We start from the raw sequence: 25,398 nt of genomic DNA, 5'->3' as shown, positions 1-25,398 counted from the left end.
TATTTTTGTCAATATCCTAATACAACTATTTAGAAAAAAATAAAAAAATTAGCCTCACCCAATATTGACATACGTACACTCGTACAGTATCACTACTTTACAATTTTTTTTTCTTTTTTTTTTAAATTTATGAAACTGCTAAAAATTACATTAAATTATAAAATTGAATAATGTGCCAAACTTTTTTGTTTTACAGAGCTAATGGCGCCTAAAATTTTCATCTTCCCTCCAATTATACATTTTTTATACACATAACTCCTATTATATATTGAATCATACTTTATCGTCCTTTCTTCTTGCATTCGATGAATAAGGCAAAATATTTGGGTTGATTAAACTTGTGCAATAGCAACCTCAAGACATACCGTAGTGACTGTTATGAAACTCCGGGATAATTATTTATAACCTCTCACATTCATTACTTTTCAATAATCTATTACCACTATAATCTTTCATTTACAAATATTTAATAATTCAACTACTCCACTTACTTCTTATTTGAGTTATTGTTTAAAATTATGTGTCCGTCAAAGTGTAATACTTATAAAAAAAACCGAGGGAGTATTATTGTGTTCATATTATCATTTTTTGGGTTTTAGTGAGAAGTTTTAATTCGGATGTTTAAATCAGATTCGGTAAGGTCAGGTTGGGTCATGTCTAATTTCAAACTTAAGTCATGCTAAATTATTGTGTCAAATGGGTCGAAATCTAAATCGTCTAACTTTTTAGGTCGGATCGGATGTAGTTTTGACACCTCTAATTTGAATTGGTTAAGTCATAATCGGGTTAGGCTTAACTTTTTCAAATCGGATCGAGCTCTAGGTCCATGTCTGTTAACACGTTTGGACCACTTCTTAATACACAATAAAGCAATTAGCTTTCTTATCCTTAAAAACTCTCGACTCCCACTGAATTTTAGTACAACAATACATCCTGCTCTCTCAAAAACCACCAACTACAACTCATATTTTATTGCTCATTGTTTCAATTTCCTTGGATTCACAACCAATCCATCTTTGCCAAATCAATAAAAAAGAACAAGCTTTTTATTTTAATCAACTTTACATCACCAATTTCTGCTAATCCTAAATCATAAGCATCAAATCAGGAACTTATACAAAATTAAAAGATGCATTCAGGTCCATTGTTACTCGAAGAACCCATTAGGATGGCTTCAATCCTTGAACCTTCCAAGCCTGTAAGTTGATCTATTTTCTCCTTTTTTTTTTTTTTTTTTTTTTTTTTTTTTTTTTTTTTTTTTTGTCGTGTTACTCTGTTAATTGCATTATCCAAGTATTCATTTTTATTTATTTAATTTTGATCAACTTGATCATCAGAGGTTTGTTATTATTTTTTTTGTCGTGTTACTCTGTTAATTGCATTTGTTTGATTGAATGATTGACATAATGGTCAACTCTCTATTTATAGTAAGCATTGGTTGCATTTTATAATTAAATTTGACTAATGGGTATTTTACATTGATTTTTGATAAACTTAAAATCAGAGTTTCTTTCCTGCAATGACTAAAATTGTTGGGACTCTTGGACCCAATTCGCGTTCCTTGGAAATCATTTCCGCTTGCCTGAATGCTGGAATGTCAGGTATTATTAGTTAATTAAATTATTTATTGCTTATTCCGGGGTTTTTTTTTTTTTTTTTTTTTTTTTTAAGAAACTTGTTTCGCATTTTAAGTGTGATTTAGTAAAGGAAATATATTCCTTCAAAAAAAAAAAAAAAACAAAAAATAATATTAAAGGAAATATATTGGAAACTACTCTTTCCGTCCCATGAGTAATAGACATGGACTATTTTTACATTATTCATATACAGTGCGTTTTCGGTGCGGCAGGGTGCCAAATCAACAAATGACAAAAGTAACCCCACCAACCTAGTAACCCCTGACATGACCTAGTAACCCCTGACCGCACCAAGTAACCCCTAAGTATCCTCTGACGAAGTAACCCCTAACCGGACCAAGTAACCCCTCAAGTAACCCATCTAGTAACCCCTCTAGTAACCCCTCCGACTTAGTAACCCCTGACCGAACCAAGTAACCCCTCAAGTAACTCCGACTTAGTAACCCCTCCGACTTAGTAACCCCTCTAGTAACCCCTCCGACTTAGTAACCCCTTCAACTAACCCCACTTAAGTAACCCCTTCATTAACCCCTCAAGTAATCTCACTTAAATAACCTTCCAAGTAACCTCCAAGTAACCCCTTCAAATAACCCCACTTAAGTAACCTATCTAGTAACCCCTTAAGTAACCCCCGACCTACCCATCTAGTAACCCCTTAAGTAACCTCCAACCTAGTAACCCTTGACCCACCACCACCCCCAAAATGCCTCTAGCCCCACCCCCAATACGCCATGCCACCACCACCACCATACAACAAACCCACAAACAAACATAGGTCCAACCGAACCCACAACCAAATTGTTAAAAATAAAAAATTAAATCGAAAAATACCATTAAAATTAACAATGGCTTCGAATTTCACTTCAAATATGGCTAAAAAGGCCAAATTCGACCATGAAAACTCTACATCTAGAGTTTTTTTATGGCCGAATTTGTCCTTAAAAACCTTTAAGTTGTTTTCCGACGGCGGAGTACGACGACGGGTTGGTGGAGGACATGCGTTCTTCCTTTATAATTGCAGGTGGTTTGTTTTGCAAGTATGTTGCCCTTTTTTGGAGAAAGGAGGAGAGAGAAAAAGGAAATTAAAAGAGGAGAGAGAAAGAGGAAATTAAATTCCTTTGTAATTGCAGGCGGTTTGTTTTGCAAGATGAAGGGGGTAATATAGGTGGCTAATTGGAAAAGAAGAAATTAAAAGAGGAGAGAGAAAGAGGAGATAGAGAAGAGAGAGAAGAAGAATTAAAAAAAAATAATATAAAAAAAAATTATATTGTGGCTGGCCGTACGGTGCGGCCAGCCACATATGAAACTTTGTGATTCATATATTACCTTTGATCATGCTTCATAGTTTTTATAGTAATGCATTATAAACCAATTATATTTTTATTTTTTTGAAAAATTGGAAACTAATAATCCCATTTTTGCCTTTTCTGCTCAAAACAATCCCACTTTTTCGAATTCACAGAATAATCCCACCTTTAACCTCCATCTTCTTGAAATAGGCCTTTTATCGGTTTATGAAATTGGTAACTTGTTTTAGAAGATGACTTGCCACATGTCACCTTCTGATTAGTCCAATTTTAATTTTTTTAATTTAAAAAAAAAAAATTCCCTTCCCATCTCCCCACCACTACACCAGCCACCACCTCCCCTTTCCACACCTCCCTTTTCCGGTTGCACCGCATCACCACCCTCGTTGTTGCAGTGGTCGAATTTCGTGAAGATGGTCAAATTTCGCCAGCGAGCCTCGATTTGGTTTGGGTTTCGATTTTTGGGTGCGGGTTTGGGTGGGTTCAGGTGAGGGTAAGGGTGAGAGGGGGAAGGCCAAGGGGTTCTGAGCTGTTGGCGGCTTTGGTAAGGGAGAGATCAGGGGGTTTCGGCTGGGGTATCGGCGGTTAGTGGTTAATGCCTTAGTGGTTAGTGGTGGTCTTGGTTAGTGGTGGTGGGGTTGAGCCCGTTGTGGTGGTTAGTGGTGCTAGTGGTTGAGGTTAGGAGAGAGAAAGAAGGTGGTGGGTTTAGGTTGTGATGTGGTGGTGCTTATGGAAGGCTGGTGGTGGTTATGGTGTAGCTAAGGTGGGAGATGAGAGATTGAAAAAAATTAAAAAAAAAAGTAAAAAATAAAAAATAACCTGTTAAACAAGTTATAGGTTAAAGACTCATTTTGAGCAGATGAGGGTCAAAGTTGGGATTATTTTGGAAATTCGAAATAGTGGGATTGTTTTGAGCAGAAAAAGCAAAGGTGGGATTATTAGTTTCTAATTTTCCTATTTTTGTTTACAAATTTTTAATTATAGATAGACATTTAAGGCCAAACCTAATATATTGACACTAGTTTTGTGCCCGGAAGATGTCCGGATATTGCTAAACTTTTTAGCTTGAATGTGAAATACGATCATATAACCCCTTTTGATAATGTAGAGTATTGTATTCGATATCATATCGCTTTTTTTTTTATAATGTTGCACTTTTTGTAGTTTTATTTGTCAATAGATATCTATGTTATTATTAAAGTATTTTTCTTATGAAAACTTATTTTTATTGATTTTCTATTTTTTATTAAAATATATTAAAAATGGATCTCATTGAAAGAACTTTTTAAAACGAATTTTATGATGGAAATAGTACTGAGTTATGAGATATTTATAAAAAGTTATAATTAATTGTGTATATATGAACTATTATTAGAAGTATTATTTAGCATCCTACATATCACAATAATACATATTTATCGTCTACGTGGCTCGACACTTGGCGAAAAACTGGAATGCCAAATGTCGATTTCTTGTGGCCTCACTGCGAGACCGGCTTTATATATTAGTGATATGATGTGTGTCACTTTAAATTATTTTGGGATAGAGGGAGTCTGTTGTTTGTACTCTCGACATGAGTATCACACTTAGACATTTCACTAAATTCAAAATATGTTAATTTTTCACAAAATAGCTGGATAAATTCTTATATAGACCCGATTCACAATAATTTATTATGGACCACTAATATTACAATCATTATGTTTAATTGTTGCTACTTAAAAAGAAAGGTCGTTACATAAATAACAAATCTCTATGTTAAATTAAAACTTATTATGTCAAAATAAAAACATTGTGTTATAATAAAGGTCATAAGAGATTAATATATTTTATCATGAGTGTTTTAATATACTGATGAGGAATAATGATAGTTACTAAATTAAAATTAGAGTCAATTCAATGTAATGTCGGAGGACACATGTGGACCTCAAGTTTAGAATAATATTATTGTGAATCAGGTGCACATAAGTTTTTAATAAATGTCATTATGTTTTTTTTTTTTTTGACAAAAGTTTTAATAAAAGTCACTATAAAAAAAACATAGTGACTTTTATTAAAAGTTCTATGATAAGGTAAAAGGTTAAAAACCATGCAGCTCCTGGTTTCCATAAGATGATAGAATAAGAAGAAGAAACCAAAGGGAGATAAGAGAATAGAGAGAGAAGGAGATTAGAAAGAGAAGTTGTAATTCATTGCATAAAACCACAATTACAACCTAAGGTGCATTAATAAAGCATGACCTCTAGCAGAAAGATTCTCTCTCATCCGGCTGTAATAATACTAAGCACAAAAAGACAAAAATGAAAATAACAACAATTAACAACTTTGCCAATTAGCAGAATTTCCCGCCAAAACCAAGTGAAATATCTTTTCTTCTTAGAGCATCTCCAATGGCAAGCTAATTTTCAAATAAGCTTGTTATGCCACAGAGGATTTTAAGCTAATTTTTTGTGTAGCTATTTTGTGTCCCAATGGATAGCCAATGGCTTGCTATTTAAATGATCATAACTTTCTCAATTATCTTTAAAAGTTGATTATATTAGTATATTAAACTCTAATATTTTAGAAACTTTTTTCTCAAGCAAATTAGCTTTGACCAAGTTAATTGTAGTTTTTAGCTCCAATGGTCAAGCTAATAGTTAGAGACTTTCAGAAGTTGCAAGCAAGTCCCTAACTACAACCATTGGAGTTGCTCTTATTTCTCATGTATCATTCTATGATCTAATTCACAATAAAAGTCACTATGTTAAAGTTAGGGTTACCATGTTGAGCATAATGTCAATTGTCACGTATGAACCAGGTTCACATAAGTTTTTTCCAAATGCCGAGTTGGACACTTGATACGTACCTGTGTCGAACATGGTAACACACTTTGACATTGAGACATGGCTCAGATGGTTGTGTACTACATGGGTGTTCGAGTCCGAGTAAAAGAAGTATTGAACTAGGTTTTATTATTGTTTTCTTCTACTATAATTTTTAAATTACATGATAACCTCTATAATTTTTTGGTGGTAGTGGCACGGTTTGATTTTTCATGGGGAGATGCTGAATTTCACCAAGAAACTTTGGACACTTTTAAGATGACAATTAAGAATACTAAGAAACTTTGTGCTGTAAGAATATGTTATTTGATTTATTTTTATCTTATGCTTTCCCAATTAATTTTTTGTGTACCTAGTTTATAATAAATTTATTGTGTCACAACTCGCATGCATAACATACCATCTATTGTTTTACATACTTTCATGTGTATATGACTAATTTAAAGGCCACTAAAAGTGATATAGAATACATTAATATTGTCTATGATTGTTTGTTTAAGATTATAAACTTGATGTTTTCATAGTTTTTATTTGTAGTTGCCTTTGTATATTAATAATCAAGCCTGTATGATTTTTTTCCTGCAGGTCATGCTGGATACTGTTGGCCCTGAGTTGCAAGTTGTCAATAAGACAGAGCGTCCAATTTCTCTTGAAGCAGAGTCATTTGTTGTTCTAACACCAGATCAGACTAAAGAGGCCAACTCAAATCTGTTACCCATCAACTTTCATGGACTATCCAAGGTAAAAAATACTGTTTAAAATTTTCAAATCGAACTGAGATACATTTTCTGCATATGAACTTTGCGTTTAATGACCCAGCAGCGTTATGGAGCTTCAGCCTCCACATCAGGAAAAAAATGTAGCTCTTACCTTTTCTTGAAATACCTTATCATTGGGCAATCTTTTGGTTATTGAAGTAACATTTTATATTTAGTACTCCTATATTGTTATAATTTTGTAGAATTTACCGGAGAACTAATTGGTACTATGACTAAGTCAATTTCTGGATGTATAGGGCATGTATTTGTAGTGGTATATCTGTACTTTGAGCAAAAGAAGTTTTTGTACAGCCCTGTTTTAATGACCAAATTGTCTATTTTGTTTTTGCAAATTTTCAAGCATATGAAATATTTAGCTGGATAATTAACTTATTCTTTTTCTATGTTGCTGTGCTAAATATCGACCTACATCTTGCAGGCCGTGAAGTCTGGTGATACAATTTTTATAGGACAGTATCTATTCACTGGAAGTGAGACTACTTCTGTTTGGCTTGAGGTCAGTCAATAAAATATAAAATGAAAAAAATTCTTGTTATGGTATTACATTGGTTTCTTTAATTATATATGCCATGTATTGTAAGGGAATTTCCATTACAGCGTGCAACATTTACCGAATCTCTAGTAATTTGAAAATGAGCTGATTTTGTATGAATTTTCAAGGAAAGATATTAATTCTAGCCTTGTTTTAGTGTTGAATACTTGATGCAACTAGGAAGTAAAAGCCAATCAAGAACATAAATCCGATGTCTTTGATTGGTGCTGCCTATTCAATCTTCTGTTACCTAAAGTTTGAAATGTGTATTGGTTACTTGGCCGTTGAAAATTGTTTTAAAATTGGGAATAGCATCAAGTGGAGATAATGGGTTCTGTATCTGCACTGCAGGTGTCTGAATTGAAAGGAGAAGATGTGGTCTGCCTTATCAAGAATTCAGCTACATTGTCTGGGCCTCTGTACACTTTGCATGTCTCCCAAATTCATATAGATCGACCAACCCTGACCGAAAAGGATAAAGTGGTAGTAATTCTTGCTTTTTCATTCAGTGCAAAGTTTTTGTTTTTGTCAGTAGAGAAGGCTGCTTAGGAACCGAAAATCTAAAATGAATGTTTAATTCAATCTTAAATCAAGCTGCATGTTGTTTGTCTTCAACTGTAATAGGCATAATAAAAATGAACTTGTTTCTCTAGTCCTTATGCATTTCGTTTCATAATATATCTTCTACTACATATTCTCATTGAACAATTGCCTCAGGTGATAAAAACATGGGGTGCTCGGAATAATATCGATTTCCTCACTTTGTCATATACCCGCCATGCTGAAGATATCCGTGAGGTAAAGACACTTCTAGTTCAGACTTCAGGATTTTGGCAATTCATTTCTTGAAAACAAGTGTCTTTGATATTTTATTTTAGAGTGACTTCACGACTAGTCCAATATATGCTATTGTTACTTGCTATGTAGGCTCGGGAGTTCCTTTCTAATCATTGTGATCTACAGCAGACTCAAATTTTTGCAAAGATTGAAAATATTGAAGTAAGACATGAAGTATCTCTTTTATTATTTTTTATATTTGAAATTCTGTGTTCTCTCAGTTGATCAGCTTAATATGTGCATTTCTATCTATCTTTGTATAGGGATTGACCCATTTTGATGAGATTCTACAAGAAGCTGATGGCATTATCCTCTCTCGTGGAAATTTGGGAATTGATCTCCCACCAGAGAAGGTCTACTTCTTTTTCACATGCTGTTTTTTGAAAATTATGTGTGGTTTTATGGTCTTTAATTCATGCTTTACATGTTTACGTGCCTAATGTATCTTCATATATCGCTTGAAGAGACCACTGAGCTACAGTTTATCTTTGTTATTATCATAAATACATCTGTAGGCGTGGGTAACAATTAGTGTTCTGACATTAATATACCACGTCTACAATTAGCCAAATTGGTATAAAAATTAGCACCCTTGTGACAGGTATAAAAGTCATTATCGGCGACAAATTGGTATAAAAGTTCCAAATTGTGACAGATTGGTATAAAAGTTAGTTACCGGCGACATATTGGTATAAAAGTTACCATGTGATGACATATTGGTATAAAAGTTTATTAGTGATGACATTTAATCCTCTTTCTTGTTAGAACAATAAGTGTATATTGTACAAATGATTATTCTTATTCTTGCTTGTAGCTTAAATATATTGTTTTTCTTTACCTTTTTTTTTATTTTTTATTTATTTGTTTATTTATTTTTTATTTTTGCTTCAAATATTTAATGTAAATTTTTTTGGACACTATTAAAAGCCAAAAAAGATAAAGAATATAAAAAAAAAGGAGTTTTGTACTTTGGTTAATTTATGAGATCCTTTTGTGGTACAGAAGTCGTCTGTAGTCGACTACTATGTTAGAAGCTTCAATAATTATGTGGGTATGTTAGTTGATCTGCTAAAAGAAATTGTTGTTTTGTTTTGGTTCCGATTATATTACTTTTTTGACGATTTGGAAGGTTGTAGCAAAAATGGAAGGCAGGAGCAGAAAAAGGGATGTATTACTTAGCAAATTGTATTCATTTGGGTGTATAAAACCAAGTTTTAATGAAGAACATTCACAAATTGGGCAAAGGGGTTATGCAAGAGTGGTGCATTGTAATGATCCAGATAACCCAGAAGCAATTCAGCTAAATTATAGGGGGAATTATGTATCTACTACTAAATATACTGCTGTTAATTTCATACCCAAATCATTGTTTGAGCAATTTCGTCGAGTTGCGAATTTGTATTTTCTTATTGTTGCTTGTGTATCTTTTAGTCCTTTGGCACCTTATGCTGCTGTTAGTATTGCTTTCCCTTTGGCTGTTGTTGTTGGAGCTACTATGGCGAAGGAGGCTGTCGAAGATTGGAGGCGAAAAAAGCAGGTACATTCTCTTTAATTTGACCTTTGAATTGATGTTTATGGATTTGTAGTCTTGCATATGGTTTTTGCTGGTTCTCATAGTTTTTGCAATTGCTGATTTTCTCGGATTGTAAGCTTTGTAGGGATTATAATGTTTGTGGAATACATACTTTATGTGTTGCGATAAGAATGAATCCTGGTTTGCATTTACGAATTCGTGATTAAGTAGACAAGAGATTCATTTTTCTTGGAGCAAAGAATATTTAAGATTAAATCCTTGTTTACATTTACGAATTTTGGATTTGAAATTAGGCTGGGTTTGGGTTGATGGAAAACATTTAAGATCAAATAATTTTCCATGGAAAAGGAACAACCTTGAGTTTCTTTGTTTGATTTCTTACAAGAAAAGTTGTTAGGATGGATGGGAGGAGAGAATTGAGGAAGTAATGAGGAAAGGGGAATATGTGGCTTTCCCTTCTTTACAGAAGGAGTATGATTTTTATTTTTTGAGCGAGTTATTTTCCACCTTTGGGGAAACTGATTTCCATCCCTTCACAAACCAAACTAAGGAAAATGGGAAGAATGTAAAGTAGAAAGATCAGAATTCTAATATATTACACCCAACCAAATACTCAATATAAGTAGACTAGAATCTTGTGGTTATCTAGAAAGTGTTGCTCATGTTGTACCCTTTTATTGCAAAATTTGGGTAGATTTGAACTTTAAGCCCTATGTACAAAGCATAATAAGTCTGTAATGCGTGGTATTGGTTGTCCTGCTCTTGGCTTGTTCCTTCAACTTAATTGTGTTGAGGGCAATTCTTCCGGTCAAGATGTGTACATAAAATTTCAGCTCAATTTTATATATTTCTTGTTCTTCTGAACAGGGCAATGCATTGGTTTGTTCACTATACTACCATTCTTTATGTCCCTCTGCCAATAAGTAGATTGCATAAGGTTAAAGATTTAAGGTTTGGAATTACGACCAAGGTAATACTTTTTGTTATTTGGTTCCTAAAGTGCGGCATTTTAAATTATGGAAATGGTGGGTTTGTGGTTATGTAGTGAATTCTGAAATTTTGGGCTGGATTTTTGTTGTTCGGAGTTTCGTAGTAAGTTGTTTGGTTAGTGATGTTGTAAACGGGTATCTCTTTCTGAAATGGCTATCCTTGTTTGTTAATCTAAACTAGCCTGTTGAAGGGCCTAGATGTCACTGCATACAATCGAGTTAATCATATAATTCATTGCTAAAGCTGGAGATGGAATTATTATCGATATAGGCACGGTGTTGCATGTAACTGCTTACAGGGCTCCTATTTCTTCAAAACTGTCCTTTTTACATTCTGAAATTAATTATATTATTCAACTATTTCCATCCCACTCTTTTTCTTTTTAAATCAACAACCAGAATCCTGAAGGAATTCTTACATCTCTACATTAGGCTTCAATATTAAATAGCAGTGATTCAATGAAATATTCGCTTTATCATTAAAAGGCAATGCCGGCGTTAGTCAGGTGGGTCAAATAGGAGACCACCATATTCCGGCGAGGGTCTGGGTTCAATGGGTGGTGAGGTGGGGTGGGGTGGAGAAGAAAAACATACCCGCCATGGTTGATGTGGCAGAGGAGGGGCGATTTCTAAACTGGTAAGAGGATTGGAGGATGAATGTGATATTGAAACAGGTACAACTGTACAAGTGGATGAATATGCATTTGTTGAGTCATGGATTCCTTATGATGTTTTTTGAAGACATCTTTGTTGTAGGTTTATAAATACTTTTTTTTCTATTTTTTGGAGTACGATTTCTGAGTTTAGATGATTGTGTATGTTAAGTTATTTTTTATGGTATAACTGTTTGTAAATAATGTCATTTTATTAGGCCACTTAAGAAGCTTCTATTTTTTTTTTCCTTTTGTGGGGGTGGTTCTGTGAGGGGATGAGAATGTTAGGCGGGCAACATCCAACCCACCACAGCTCACTGACATCCCTCTGATTTATGTTCTTCCCCAGCTTCAAAATTTCTGCGAATTTTCTCTCATAATTTCTGTGCGATCTTTTGGGTTTATTACCACCATCGATGAGGAAAAGCCCTGAATTAGAACGTGAGTGAGTGACAATTAACTTATGCTCCCCAGTTAACAAATTCATTTTAACTTGATTCTAGAGCCTTACATGTCAGTTATCTTTCCTGCAGAAAATACTCTTCCATGAAGAGTAATGTGAAAATTTGGTGGATTACTAATTATTTTTATAAATATTCCTTGGAAGGTAGCTATGATTAAAATGTTAAGTAGGTTCTGGTTTTCCCTCAAAATTTGCAAAGCTTCTAGTTCAAAGGCCAGTTGATAATCAGTTGGTTAAATTAAATTAATATGACTATTTCCTGGCATTGCATGAATAGTTTCTTGAAACCCACCACCAACTTAATGAAGAAAATATTTATCCTGTTCTTTAACACAAATTCTTGAATCTGGGCTTCGATTTTCTTGATTTGGTCTTGAAAAGTTTGTTTTATATATGAGAAGGGTGGAAGTGATTGTGAACTTTGGATCAAGGGGTGAATTTCCTTCTTCTCTTCTGCCTCTTTGTATCATGACAACCAAAGAGAGAGTATATTTAAATTTCAAATTACTAATATGTGTCTAGTGACTACCAAACTATATAAAATGATCATTTTAGTGTTCTACATTCTCTTCATACAGCTTTAGTGTGTAAGAATTTCTTAACTGTGAGGTCTAAGTTGAGCTTATATGTTGTTGGCATAGTGTCTACAATTAGGTTGCTTAATTGTAGTTGCAAGCTGAAAATCCTTGAATGATAAAGAGGAGGGAAAATTGCAGTATCCAATTCAATTAAATTAAATTAATTTGAACAAAGTGGTCAAATCCTTGAAAAGAAACTTCACTCGGAACTTCAAAAGTCACTAAGGGGGCGTTTGGTATAGTAATTTTAGATGTAGGAATCGGATTCAATTAAGTGTTTCCATTTCTAGTTTTTGGTATGGGTTAAAAGTAACAAATACCGTTTCCGAAGGGTAACAAAATCCCCCAATTTGTTACCCTTGACAAACCAGTGGAAACAAAATACGTTTCCTTAATCACAATCTCAAATTGTTTCCATTCCTTTAGGATACCAAACATATAGTAAAGGTAATGTTTATCATTACCCTTTCCCTTACTTATTTGAATCCTTTCCGTTTCATTTACAATGTTTATCCCAAACACCCCCAAATGTATCTTACTTGGATCCTAGGACCTGTTGTAAATTAAGAAAACCAATCACTGGCTTTCATGTTGTAGAGCTATCTCTGCTAACTCTACCATGGGCTGTATTTACTTGTGTATCAGTATTGGATACTGACATAATAAGATTGTTTAGGAAAGAAATCTGTGTCAAACCTAGGATTGCCAAAAGGTACATTAAAATATTGCAATTGAGAATGCAGCTATGGGAAAAGATACATTTCTGAGATTCAGAATATAGAATCACCATCAGCACACTTGAGTGCTTCACACATTCAGATTAGCAGCTTACATATCTGTGTCAATGATGACAGTTATTGTCTGCCTTATTTGGAAGGCCTTCTTTTTTTTTTTTTTGAAAATACTATTGGTAAAACAAGTTTGAAGTTTGTCAAACATATGTGATGCCAATAGGAATACCACCATCTTTAGTTTACATTTTTCATATTGGAAAAGGTCTCTATCTTCATGATCTTCCAATGGCCGTATAGGTATTAATAACCTTTCTAATGGGCTAAGGTGAGCAGTGTACATACACATTTACACCAAAATATCAGTCTATGTGCCAATATTAAACCAATGATAGGAACAATTCTGCATAAACTGATCGTATAAATTATTTATTTGGATTGTATGGTGTCTACATTATACAAATTTTGATAGGAACAATTCTGCATAAACTGATTGTATGGTCTTATTAGTTGCTCTCATTTCACAAAGATCTTACCTAAATGGTCTCCCTGGCCCTCTGCCCTAATCTCATCTTTCGGGTGTAACTTTATATTTCATTGAAGATCATGTACAAATTGTTTATTTGGATTGTATGGTGTCTACATTCTACACACATGAGATAATTTGGTGTCTTTTTTTTTTTTTTTTTTTTCCCATCTTGGAACATATTTTAGTTTTGGTTCTAAAACCCAAGTCCCCTTTTATTCAACTTCATCTATGTAGATTTAATTTTGTTCCTTACAATTACTTAGGCTACAAAGTTGGTCGATCTTTTAATTCAATGCCATCGGCTTGTCTTGTGCAATTTTGGTTACATTCTTGTATAGTATAATATCTTAAGGTCTTCATTAGTCGGACATCATCATGGCTTGGGTAGATGTAATAAAAAATTGAAAAGTAGATATTGCTATTGTGGTCAGTTGTAAAAAGATGAGGATGAGGCTGTGGGAAGGCACGCCTTGTGCTGAGGTGTTTGGCGATTAGGGTAGAGTGCCTTTCTTTCTCTAGGCAAGTCACATTCAAAGAGGCACACATAAGAAGTTTTATTGAATGTTTTATAGTGGGCCTCTTCAAAGAGGCACACTGAAGTTTGCCCAAGGCAAGCCTAGGCGCAGCAGGACCTTCATCACCGGATTGCGCCTTGAGCCTTTTTATACATAAGGCTATGGGCATATCTCATGCAACTTTGGGTCATTAATTTCAATGTGATATCTCAGTGGTTTCTTTGAGGGAATTCTGAGCTTTTCTTTCAAGTATGAAAAGATGTTGAGTATAATGTATGTCTGTCAAGCACAATATTTTTTAAGCTAGATCAAGGATATAAAGGAGGGTGTTTCTAGAGGATGTATTGTTTTTAAATAAGCATTATACGATTCGATTACAGACGTGGGGTAAGATTTCATACTACGTGAATAACGTGATCCTCTTAGATTTAGTTTTCATTTCAACTAGTTATGTGTTGAGAAATTTGTAATGTTAAATTATACTTTAGGAGGCTTATTTTATCAAATGTATCTCTCCTCACAGAGATAGTTAAATTCTTTGTTGAAGCTTAATTGTTGTGTAAATGTAAATTAGAATAGGAAAAATTGAAAAGAATAATCCCACCTTTGGTACATCTTCTCAAAATAATCTCACCTTTTCGTATTCCAGAAATAATCCCACCTTTGTACCACATATTCTCAAAATGGTCCTTTTACCTGTTAGTGAAATTGGTAACCTGTTTAGAAGGTCTTTTGCCACGTGTCGTCTGTTAATTGGTTTTTGTTATTTTTTTAAAAAAACAAAGAAATACACAAAAAAAACAAATCCTTAGCTTCTTCTTCCTTGCGCTGTCGAAGCCCCTCCCTCGCCGGACCCATCCACCCTCCTTGATTCCCTTTCTTTCCCCCTTCCACATCCTCTTCACTGATTCCCCCTTCCCGTTCCCCCTTCCACTTCCTCTGCCGCTGAGAAACTCTGCCGCGCAGCCGGCGCCGTTGATCGAGTTTTAGGCCGGAAGGTCTGATTCCCTTCGCTGTTGCCCAGACACCACACCTGAACGAGGTTTCTGATTCAAATGGGTTTCAATTTAGAGGTTAAGAGGGGATTTGGGGTGGGGATTGGACATTGCAGCCCCTTCCCTGAAAATTGAAATTGGAGGGAATCATCGAAAATTGTCAAATTCCATCGTTGAAATGCTCGAAAAACAGAGCAACGATCCATGGAAAGACAACAAAGAGGAAACCTCGGAGCTTGACCGAAACGAATTTAATGGTGATGGGCGGGACCGAGGTTTTCGATTCAAACCTCCGAGCTTGATGTTTAGGAGAGTTGTGGGATTTGGCAAAAGCGTGGCTCTGGTGGCGAGCCGGGGCTAGGGTTGCATCTCAGTTGGTCAGTTTGGTGGTGATGGTGGGAAGGTAGTCAGTTCAGTGGTGATGGGTGGTCATGGTGGTTGGATGATGGGGGTGAGGTGCAAAAAAAAGACTAAAAAAAATTAACTTGTAAAACAGGTTGAAGGTAAAAAAGCTTGTTTTAAGAATATGGAGGTGTTAAGGTGGGACTATTTCTGGAATACGCAAAGGTGGTATTGTTTTGAGAAGATGTGTTAAAGGTGGGATTATTCTTTTCAATTTTTCCAAATATTCAATACTCAAAGAAAATGCATGAATGTGAATTTGTTGCTAAAATTTGATGTTATCATCTTCTTATTGTTTAGTGCTTGCCTTGGCTCATTTAGATCCTTTATACTATTTTTTTAATTTAAATTTATTTTGTCTTTTTCTCCAAGATATTATTTTTCTAAAATGAGTGTACTGAGGAAATATCATGCCAGTGAAATCTGTGATCCATACTGCATATAAATCATTAAAGCTCTCTTGATGTTTCATACTTTTCCCTTTATATTAATCTTGTCCGGTTAATCAATTTAAATTATTTCAATTTTTGCAGGACATAGAGGCGAATAATCGGCAGGTTGAGTTATTTGATGGTAGCAATCAAATCTTTGTTAAATCTAAGTGGAAAGAACTTAGGGTTGGTGATGTTGTTAAAGTTTATAAGGATGAACATTTTCCAGCTGATTTGCTCTTCCTCTCTTCAAATTATGAGGATGGGATCTGCTATGTAGAGACCTCAAATCTTGATGGAGAAACAAATCTGAAGTTGAAGCATGCTTTGGAAGTCACATCCTGCTTGCAAGATGAAAGCTCCTTGTGTCAATTTAAGGCACTAACCAAGTGTGAAGATCCCAATGAAAATCTGTACTCTTTTGTTGGAACCTTATACTATAATGGAAAGCAGTATCCTCTTTCTCTGCAACAACTTCTTCTGAGAGACTCTAAACTCTGGAATACTGATCATATTTATGGTGTGGTGGTTTTCACTGGACATGACACAAAAGTAATGCAGAATGCTATCAATCCACCATCAAAGAGAAGTGGGATTGAAAAACGATTGGATAAAGTCATCTATATTCTTTTCAGTTTTGTTATTGTGATATCTTTTACTGGGTCTGTTTTCTTTGGTATTACAACTAAAAAGGATATATATGATGGAAAGTTGAGAAGGTGGTATCTTCGACCAGATAAGGTTACTGTCCTCTTTGACCCGAAAAGAGCAGCTTTAGCTGCCTTTCTACATTTGCTAACTGACCTCATGCTCTATGGATACTTGGTTCCCATCTCATTGTACATATCCATTGAGATTGTGAAGGTCCTACAGTGTATTTTCATAAATCAGGATCAGCATATGTATTGTGAGGAAACTGATAGGCCTGCTCATGCACGTACTTCAAATTTGAATGAAGAGCTTGGTCAAGTACATACTATATTATCTGATAAGACCGGTACATTAACATGTAACTCTATGGAATTTGTCAAATGTTCCATAGCTGGTATATCATACGGACAAGGGATGACTGAAGTAGAGGCTGCTCTAGCCAAGAGACAAGGGCAACTAATTCCCCCTGGGGCACTGGGTGCAGGAAGTGTCCACAATACCTCTGATAAGCCAGCCAAAGCTTTTAATATTAATGATGAACGCCTCATGAATGGAAGGTGGGTCAAAGAACCTCATTCAGATATGATACAGAAATTTTTTAGAGTGTTGGCAATCTGCCATACAGCCATTCCTGATGTCCATGAGGAAACAGGTCAAATTTCCTATGAGGCTGAGTCACCTGACGAAGCAGCGCTTGTCATATCTGCAAAGGAACTTGGTTTTGAGTTTTTCAGAAGGACACAGACGAGCATATTTTTGCATGAGTTGGACCATGAGACTGGACAAATGATAGATAGGTGAGCTTCTATATTCCTTGGTTGGCATCCAAATACTTTCCAGAGTTACATTGTTTACGTACAAATATATGGAGAATGAGCTCATTCTTGTTAAGGCAAATATGTGAACCATGTCCTATCAGCTTTGAAGCAATATGGTGAATCAGATTATTATAATTGCTCACCATACATATACTTGATTCACTGAATCTGAGAGTTAAGAAGTTAGAATACTTGCTCTGTTTTTTAAAATTGCAAGGTTTGCAATTATGACACTATTCACACATTCCTCTTTAACCACATATTGTGATTTATACTTGAAGGAAAAATACAGTCATGTGAGGTCTAGTGAAACTCATCATGAAATATATTTTCACAATATCAACCTATTATAATAACCATTAAATATATGCAGCATGTTTTATGTGGAAATAGTGATTGTAACAAAAATAGAAACATTCATCCTTTGTTTATATTTTTTGGTTCAGTAAACAAAATAAAATTATTGATCCTAAGTTCTTCCTTTGCTAATGTGGAATGCAGAACACTAGGTTTGACTATTACATTGCTTTGTTGAATTCAATTTTAAGGCCAATTTAGCTTGGGGGTGATAATCTATTTTGATCAATGGATTCCATTTCAGAATACACTCGTCCTATATTTCAATATTGGTCTTGCTTACAGTACTTTTTCTGTTCTGTGAAATGAATTTTTTTGTAGTTAGAAATTCAAGTTGTTTTCAGATTCTGTGAAGGAAGATATGCTATTTGTCTTTATTCTTAAGGACTTTTTCTATTTCCAGGGTGTATGAACTTCTTCATGTTCTAGAATTCAGTAGCTCACGCAAAAGAATGTCTGTAATTGTCCGAAATGAAGAAAAAACGCTTCTCCTTCTGTGCAAAGGGGCAGACAGGTTGGGACAGAACTTTTTTTTCTTTTTTCTTTCTGATTTATTATGAGTATATAAGTTTTATTCTAGAGGTTTCTTTTTTATTTAATTGTCTGTATTTGTAGTGTAATGCTTGAGAGACTATCTGAAGAAGGGCGGCAATTTGAAGCTGAGGTTAAGGCTCATATCAAGAAATATGCTGAGGCAGGTTTAAGAACCTTGGTAGTTTCATATCGCAAGCTTAAGGAAGAAGAGTTTGCAAAGTGGGAGGAGGAGTTTCAGAATGCCAAAACTTCTGTAAGTGCTGACCGTGATGCATTGGTTGACGCAGCTGCTGATAAGATTGAAAAGCAGTTGATTCTACTTGGCGCTACAGCTCTTGAGGATAAACTGCAAAAGGGGGTATATGATCCAACCATTCTGTAGATTCCCCCTCTTCTTGACGTTTTAGCTGGCATCGCCAATCAGCCTTTTTTTTTTTTTTTTTTTTTTTTTTTTTTTTTTTCAATTTCATTAAAAAACTATTGTAATGCCTACTGCTATAATTCCAGTGAAGGAGAGCTAAGATTTGAAGTATAATTTCTCCTGTGTTTAAAAACTATTGACCTCTTTTTTTACTTGTGCAACAGGTGCCTGAATGCATTGAGAAACTTGCCCAGGCAGGCATCAGTATATGGGTCCTAACCGGTGATAAGATGGAAACAGCAATTAATATTGGGTATGGTGACATTGTATTCTAACAAATTTTCTTACGTGTTTCCTTATGATATGTTTTAAAAGACTATTCGATTAGTCTAATTATGTGTGTAGTATATTTATGCTTCAAAATCAAACCATTGCAGTTATGCATGTAGCCTATTAAGGCAAGGTATGAAGCAAATTGTGATCTCGCTGGATTCACCGGAAATAATTTCATTGGAAAGACGTGGTGACAAGGAAGCCATTGCAAAGGTCAATTGGTATAGTGTATAAAATTTATTATAACTTTTTCTTGTTAGTTGCTTATAATTTTTACTCATTACAGGCTTCCCTGGATAGTGTAAGGAAGCAATTGGGTGATGCCAAGTCTCAAATTAGGATTGCCAAGTCACAAAATAGAGATGCAAAAGACACTCGCACTGAATTTGGATTGATAATTGATGGGAAATCTCTAGCTTACGCTCTAGACAAAAATCTAGAAATATCTTTTCTAGATGTTGCAACTGGCTGTGATTCAGTTATATGCTGTCGTTCTTCACCCAAACAGAAAGCTCTTGTAAGATTCTTTCTTGAAGAAACTTAATTTCTCTTTACAGTCAGTTGCAAATATTGCAAGAGCTATTGACCCCAAATAATCTGATAAAGATGTAGAAAATATACAGGTGACAAGATTGGTCAAAATACGAACAGGTAAAACAACATTGGCAATCGGTGATGGGGCAAATGATGTTGGCATGATTCAAGAGGCTAATATTGGAGTTGGTATCAGTGGTGTGGAAGGAATGCAGGTAATGATTTCCTGCTAATACTTACTGATAATAAGCCTGGAGAAATGATGTATTAACATCCCCTGTAGATGTCCGTTGTTAGCTTATAGGGAGGTCAATCATTAATCTGAAACAACACTTTGATGGGAACAGTGATACGGGAGAATCTGCGTTTGGATCTATACATTATCATATGGGTTCATGGACACATATTTTTCTCTTCCCTTTAAAAGTATATATAGGTGGGAAATATGCGTCTAAAATGTAGCATCTGGTGTCTTTGTTTTCATGGTTGTTGGCACTAAAATAGTTTACAATGTATGGACAGTAACTAAATATGCTAGATCCCAAGAGAGAAGAGTGCTTTTAGATTGAAAAGTGGCTATGAAGGACTGAAGTTTTGGGTGTACATTAATGCTGCTATTTATCAACGAGTAGTAGATGCATCTTTTTCGTGGGATGGCTCTATAGCCTTTTGTTTTTCTAGAAGACTAGAACTAGTGAAAAAACCAGCAGCGATAATTAGAAATTGATGCAGGTCATGCTGCTACCTAGGGGCCGTTTGATTCGTTGAGTTTGGATGGATTGGTTCGAAATCTCATATTAGGGATACTAATTTGAAGTTGATTGGTTTATATGTTAGAATGGTTTTTCATTTCAATAAGTGGGTATGAGATTCTAGCGGGATGGGATAGAATTAGAAACCTGTTAGATTCCATACCTAAAATGCCTAGCCAAACATTAAAATGGATAGAATGCATTTTAATTCCTTCCAACCCATTCCAAAAGGTCCAACCAAATAAACTCTTAGTTTCTGTAGGAATTTGAGGTGGATGCATGTCATGTGTGCCTAAAATATAAAGGAGAATCAATTCTAATTACATCGTTAAATATGTGGTACTTTTGTTATCTTGGTCGGCAACATAATTAACACTTTGTTTGGATAGAAGAAAATGGAAGGAAAAGAAGGGAAGGAAGGGAGGGTGACAAACTCTCTTTTTTGGGTAAAGAATTCAAGGAAGGGAGGGATCCATTTTCCCTCTCTCTTTAATAAGCATAATCCCTCTAAAATTGGAGAGATTTGGAGGGAAAATGGAGTTCACCTCCCCCTCCCTTTCCATCCTTATTTGCTATCTAAACAAAGTGTAAGTGAAATTTTCCATCATTCTTGGAGATAAATTATTTGCAATCTTAATAATGTTTAATGTATTGATATATAGTGGAGTGTATAAGGGGGTTGCTCATTTTTTATTATTTATGTACAAGTGCATGATATAATGGGTTGGGATATCTACATGCTTATGCCTTGGAAGAGTTTATTTGTTTTCATTTGTGAATAGGTTTTGATTGGTTAAGTGAACCTAATGTTATATTTCATCTGATTCTGAATTTTGTTTCATTTAAATGAATTTATTTGACTTGTATCTCAAGTTTTGTTTGGTAGCATGCGAAAATTATTCTTGCAATTTATTTATTTATATTTGTTAGTTTTTTCCTTTATTAATTTGTTTGCGTTTTCTTCTTGATAATTGGTGAGTGAAGCTTATGTCTTATGAAAACCTATGTGTTGGTGAATGGAGCAATTACAGTTTAACCCCTTGTTAATTTAAATCTTAAATGATCCAAGCTTAGGAACCTTTTATTTTATTTTATTTATCTTATAAATGCAAGCTTTGGAACCTTATTGATTGACCTTGACCTTGAGAGTATCTTTTTTATTAGCAAAAGGTAATTGAATTTTAGAAATCTGTGTTTCTATACACATGAAGCAGACTAGAGGAAAGATTAGCAACTTGTGTGTTAAGGGTGTACACCTAGCAGTGCCACCCAGCCAGTTTCTGTTCATGAGGCTAGTCTCACTTACGTCTGAACCTATAGGTTTTTCTATCGTTGAAATCACCCTTCATTGAGTACGAGTGTTTCTATACTAGGGAAGATGATATGGTCACGCAGGCAAAGTGTGCTTCATGCTCCTCATGATCTCTAATCTTTACGGACAATTAATTCAGATTTTGAAGCAAACAAAACTTTTACTAAGAAAAATAATCAAAATTTAAAATATTAACACAATCAAATCATTATTAATCCACAAAGAAGTAATCTGTCGTCAAGCTCCAAGCGTAGATTAATCATTAATATCCACCAAGAACTAATGAAATCATCATTAATCCACTAAGAACCCAAAGGTTCAAAGCACCCAAAGGCGAGGAAGAAAAACTCGGCTCTAAAGCTAACAAGCCTTTTTGCATCATACTCTGTATCCTACAGGACAATCGATCCGTATTATTGGTGTGGCTACATAACATAAAGATACCCTAGTTAACTTCTAATTTAGACATACAAGATATATGTTAAGAGCTAAGATTAATTATAGTAAAAGTGAAGAAAATCTACATTGCATGCCATCAGCATAAGTTATCTGACTGGGTCAGTTTACCTATTAAGTTGGTCAGTCCAGTAATGGAGAAGCTGGAAAACAAATGTTGCAGGAGGTTGCTTGACCCTAGCAGTTCGGTCAATTCTTGGACAGCCCTGACAAATTATTTTAAAGCATGTAAATCTCTTCCATTTTGTCATTTGGCCATGATCTATCATTGAAAAGCTCTTGAAGCCAAACTTCATTTCCAAGTGGCCTAACCTTAATGAAAAACAAGTATGGTTCTTCAAAACAACCCATCTTCAAGCGATGAAGCTCTTATACTCGTTTTCATCGTTGCTTCAATAAATCATTGTATTTCCTTCAATCATATACCATATTTGGGTGCAATCTCAAAGCTGTTAGAAACCATCCTATTTTTTAAAAGTACCATCTCAATAGTCATTTCAGAGCCAGAATGCCACCACATTGGTTTCTTCTGATTTAACCAGAAGAAGCTCAAGGGGCTCATGGAAGCTCGCTTGTTACCTCATCTACGTGCATTATTTTTATATTTTTCGAGTAAAGAAGAGTTTGATCTCCTCTTACCTCTTGAAATCTAACTAATACAATTCCCAGTTTATTATATCTTCCTTCTTTTTTTATTTTTAAATTTTATCTGCATTTGCTACATTGCTATTATTACAGAAATGCAGCAACTACATTACCTAGATTATGATTCACTCAATGATTTGTGCAGGCCGCTATGTCAAGTGATGTCAACATTGCTCAATTTCGTTTTCTTGAGCGCTTATTGCTTCTGCATGGTCACTGGTGTTACAGGCGTATATCAACGATGGTATTGACTCATCAAGCCTAAAATAACTAAAATGGTTATTTTGTGGATATCCTCTATAGGTGTTCATAGACTAATTTGTTTTTTTTGGAATGCAGATATGCTACTTCTTCTATAAGAACATTACATTTGGGCTAACTCTTTTTTGGTTCGAAACACATTCTTCTTTCTCTGCTCAACCTGCGTATAATGATTGGTACTTGTCGACCTATAATGTCTTTTTCACTTCACTTCCGGTGATTGCACTTGGTGTATTTGATCAAGATGTTTCAGCGCGGCTTTGCTTAAAGGTAGTAAACATTAAACATCCTTCAATAAGCAACATAAATTGGAGTTTCCCATTACCCTAAATTTTCAATTGACTTTTGCAGAATCCTGACTTATATGCTGAGGGCATTGAGAACATCCTTTACAGTTGGCCACGTATACTTGGGTGGATGTTCAATGGTCTCTGTAGCTCAATGATTATCTTCTTTTTGACCACTAGTTCTCTGAAGCACCATGCATTTCGGAGTGATGGCCGTGTGGTTGATTTTTCAGTGTTGGCAGCTACAATGTACAGTTGTGTAGTCTGGACTGTCAATTGTCAAATGGCACTGTCCATCAACTACTTTACTTGGATACAGCATTTCGTCATATGGGGTAGTATCGCCTTGTGGTACATTTTCCTGCTCATATATGGTACTCTTCCTCCTACCTTTTCAAAATCGGCTTATCTGATTTTAGTAGAGGTCTGCGCTCCCAGTCCTTTATATTGGATAATTATCGTTTTTGTTGTCTTCTCCACTCTTCTCCCTTATTTCGCCTTTAGAGCTATCCAATTGCGGTTTTGGCCGATGCCACATGATGTCGTTCAGCTTGATCGGAATAGAGGTACAGGGGGTGATGTAAGTAACGGAACATAACATTAGGATCAAAGGATGTAACCTGATTGACGCATGTAGTTAGTATTTTATTTCGAATACATACATTTTTTTTTTTTTTTTTTTTATTTATACCATGACTTGGAGCTTTGAAGGCCTCAATTTGGATGCTGAGATTTTATTCTGTCATGGTTCAGGACTTCAGGTGAAGCTAATCAGGGTTGCAAACCCCTTGCCTATAGTAGAGATCTGGCCCTTGTTTTGTTTCTTATACAAGCTCTATAAATAACCCTAAATTACTTTCATAGAATATGCTTGAAGATGTCATTTACCTAACTATGCCTCTTTAAAAAAAATATTGGTTCAAAGTAAAATTGCTAATTAAAATAGAGATTTTACCTTAAACCATATCACTAACACAATTGATGATTTTTTCCAAGATAAAACCAGCAGTTCAAGTCCAAGGTACGTAGAAGCACTAACTCAATTCAAAATGAGCAGTTTCCTTTAGACCTCTAATTGAGTTGTCTTTCTTTTTTTTTTACTAATTATTGAGTTATCTTTCACTTTAACAAATACTAAAACAGACACCAGGAATGACACGTGTCAATTTCTGGTGCTGTTATTTTCCCTCCAAACCACTCCTTCGTTCCCCTTTTGCCAAAACTTCTTTGAGAATTTAAGTATAATATTACTATCATAATATTATTGCAAATCTTTTATAAGTATCTTATCTTTATAATTATTATTATTTTATTTGCTTATTTTGTTCTTTTAGTATTTTTCATTAAGAAATTTCCAAATATTCCTATTATAATGAAGAATTTTCCTACTTATTGCATGTCTTTTTAAGATCTATCCTACTTATTGCATACAAAAATAATATTTTTTTTATCTTTTAATCTTCAGCTATTTATGTATTATTTATTATATATATATATATATTTTTGTTTTGACAAAGGATAAAAGGAAAAATAAACCTAATACATATTACTACTAAAGCAAATAAAAAGGACGGCAGCTTCTCCTGCAATTTGGTGAGCCCTGTGAACACAATGTATGTCTGCCTTTTATATATCACAGTGTTGAAAGGTGGATCCGAGACGTTGTATCTGTTATACCAGCCATAAGTAGGTTATATCCCCCCGACCATCGCCTCACAAAAGAGTGACAAGATTGTAAGAATCCGTAAATGTTATAGGCGACTGGATGTGATGATTTGACGCCCATTGAAGGGCATACAAACAAGCTAAGGCTTCTGAATGGAGAGGTGAAGTGCAAAGCCTGAAATTACTCTCTCCAATAATCCTTTCATCGAGAGAATCTACATTATCAAGGCACCATCCCATTCCTGGGTGTCTTGTGTCTGTGTACCATGCTCCATCAATTTGGATCTGAACCAAGTTAGAGCCTGTACGAGATATCCCCAAATGAGCTACATGAAATCCTGGCGGGGGCAAACCCCCCATGAATAGAAGAAGAGGGGGAAGCTTGCACAGCATCATCCGCATCCATAAAGATAGTGTGGGATTGTAGGATGTTAAAGATGTGCAACTCAACAAGTTGCGTAATAGGCGTATCAGGATTGAACACCCTGTTATTCCTAAATAACCAAAGACCCCAAAGAGTACCAACGAAAGTGCTGATGTTGGAACTCGAAATTCCATCTTGACTAATGAAAAGTAGGATATAATCTTGGATCCAATTTGAGAGAGAAAGGTGTCCATGTTCTTGTGAGTGGATGTCCAAACTTCCACCCCTCCTTGCTGCCCTTGCAATTTTGCAACCCCTAAACAGATGGTTA

General features: G+C 35.0%; 1 protein-coding gene across 1 annotated transcript; it reads left to right on the top strand.

The window, feature by feature from the left end:
* Positions 1-722: 722 nt before the first annotated feature.
* LOC145574718 (putative phospholipid-transporting ATPase 8) lies at positions 723-23,762 on the top strand. The gene is made up of 20 exons (XM_081632565.1): positions 723-1,198; positions 1,505-1,601; positions 5,963-6,060; positions 6,355-6,510; positions 6,967-7,044; positions 7,432-7,566; positions 7,798-7,878; positions 8,008-8,079; positions 8,181-8,270; positions 9,047-9,454; positions 15,840-17,185; positions 17,967-18,077; positions 18,179-18,455; positions 18,683-18,771; positions 18,896-19,004; positions 19,078-19,308; positions 19,415-19,540; positions 22,636-22,734; positions 22,830-23,021; positions 23,103-23,762. Exons 1-20 carry the CDS (start codon positions 1,130-1,132, stop codon positions 23,634-23,636), a joined length of 4,398 nt encoding a protein of 1,465 aa, XP_081488691.1. The 5' UTR covers positions 723-1,129; the 3' UTR covers positions 23,637-23,762.
* Positions 23,763-25,398: the final 1,636 nt, after the last annotated feature.

The sequence above is a fragment of the Chenopodium album genome, chromosome 13, assembly GCF_948465745.1.
Source record: "Chenopodium album chromosome 13, dcCheAlbu1.1, whole genome shotgun sequence".
Classification (NCBI taxonomy): domain Eukaryota; kingdom Viridiplantae; phylum Streptophyta; class Magnoliopsida; order Caryophyllales; family Amaranthaceae; genus Chenopodium; species Chenopodium album.
The sequence above is the reverse complement of the archived record's forward strand: the minus strand, read 5'-3'. Positions and strand labels throughout refer to the sequence as shown.

Excerpts from the sequence above, each read along its gene's own strand:
- LOC145574718 (XM_081632565.1), top strand. The coding sequence starts at position 1,130 with ATGCATTCAGGTCCATTGTTACTCGAAGAACCCATTAGGATGGCTTCA. Across the intron at positions 1,199-1,504 it reads TCCTTGAACCTTCCAAGCCT|AGTTTCTTTCCTGCAATGAC; the intron begins GTAAGTTGATCT and ends ACTTAAAATCAG. Across the intron at positions 22,735-22,829 it reads ACAGGCGTATATCAACGATG|ATATGCTACTTCTTCTATAA; the intron begins GTATTGACTCAT and ends TTTGGAATGCAG.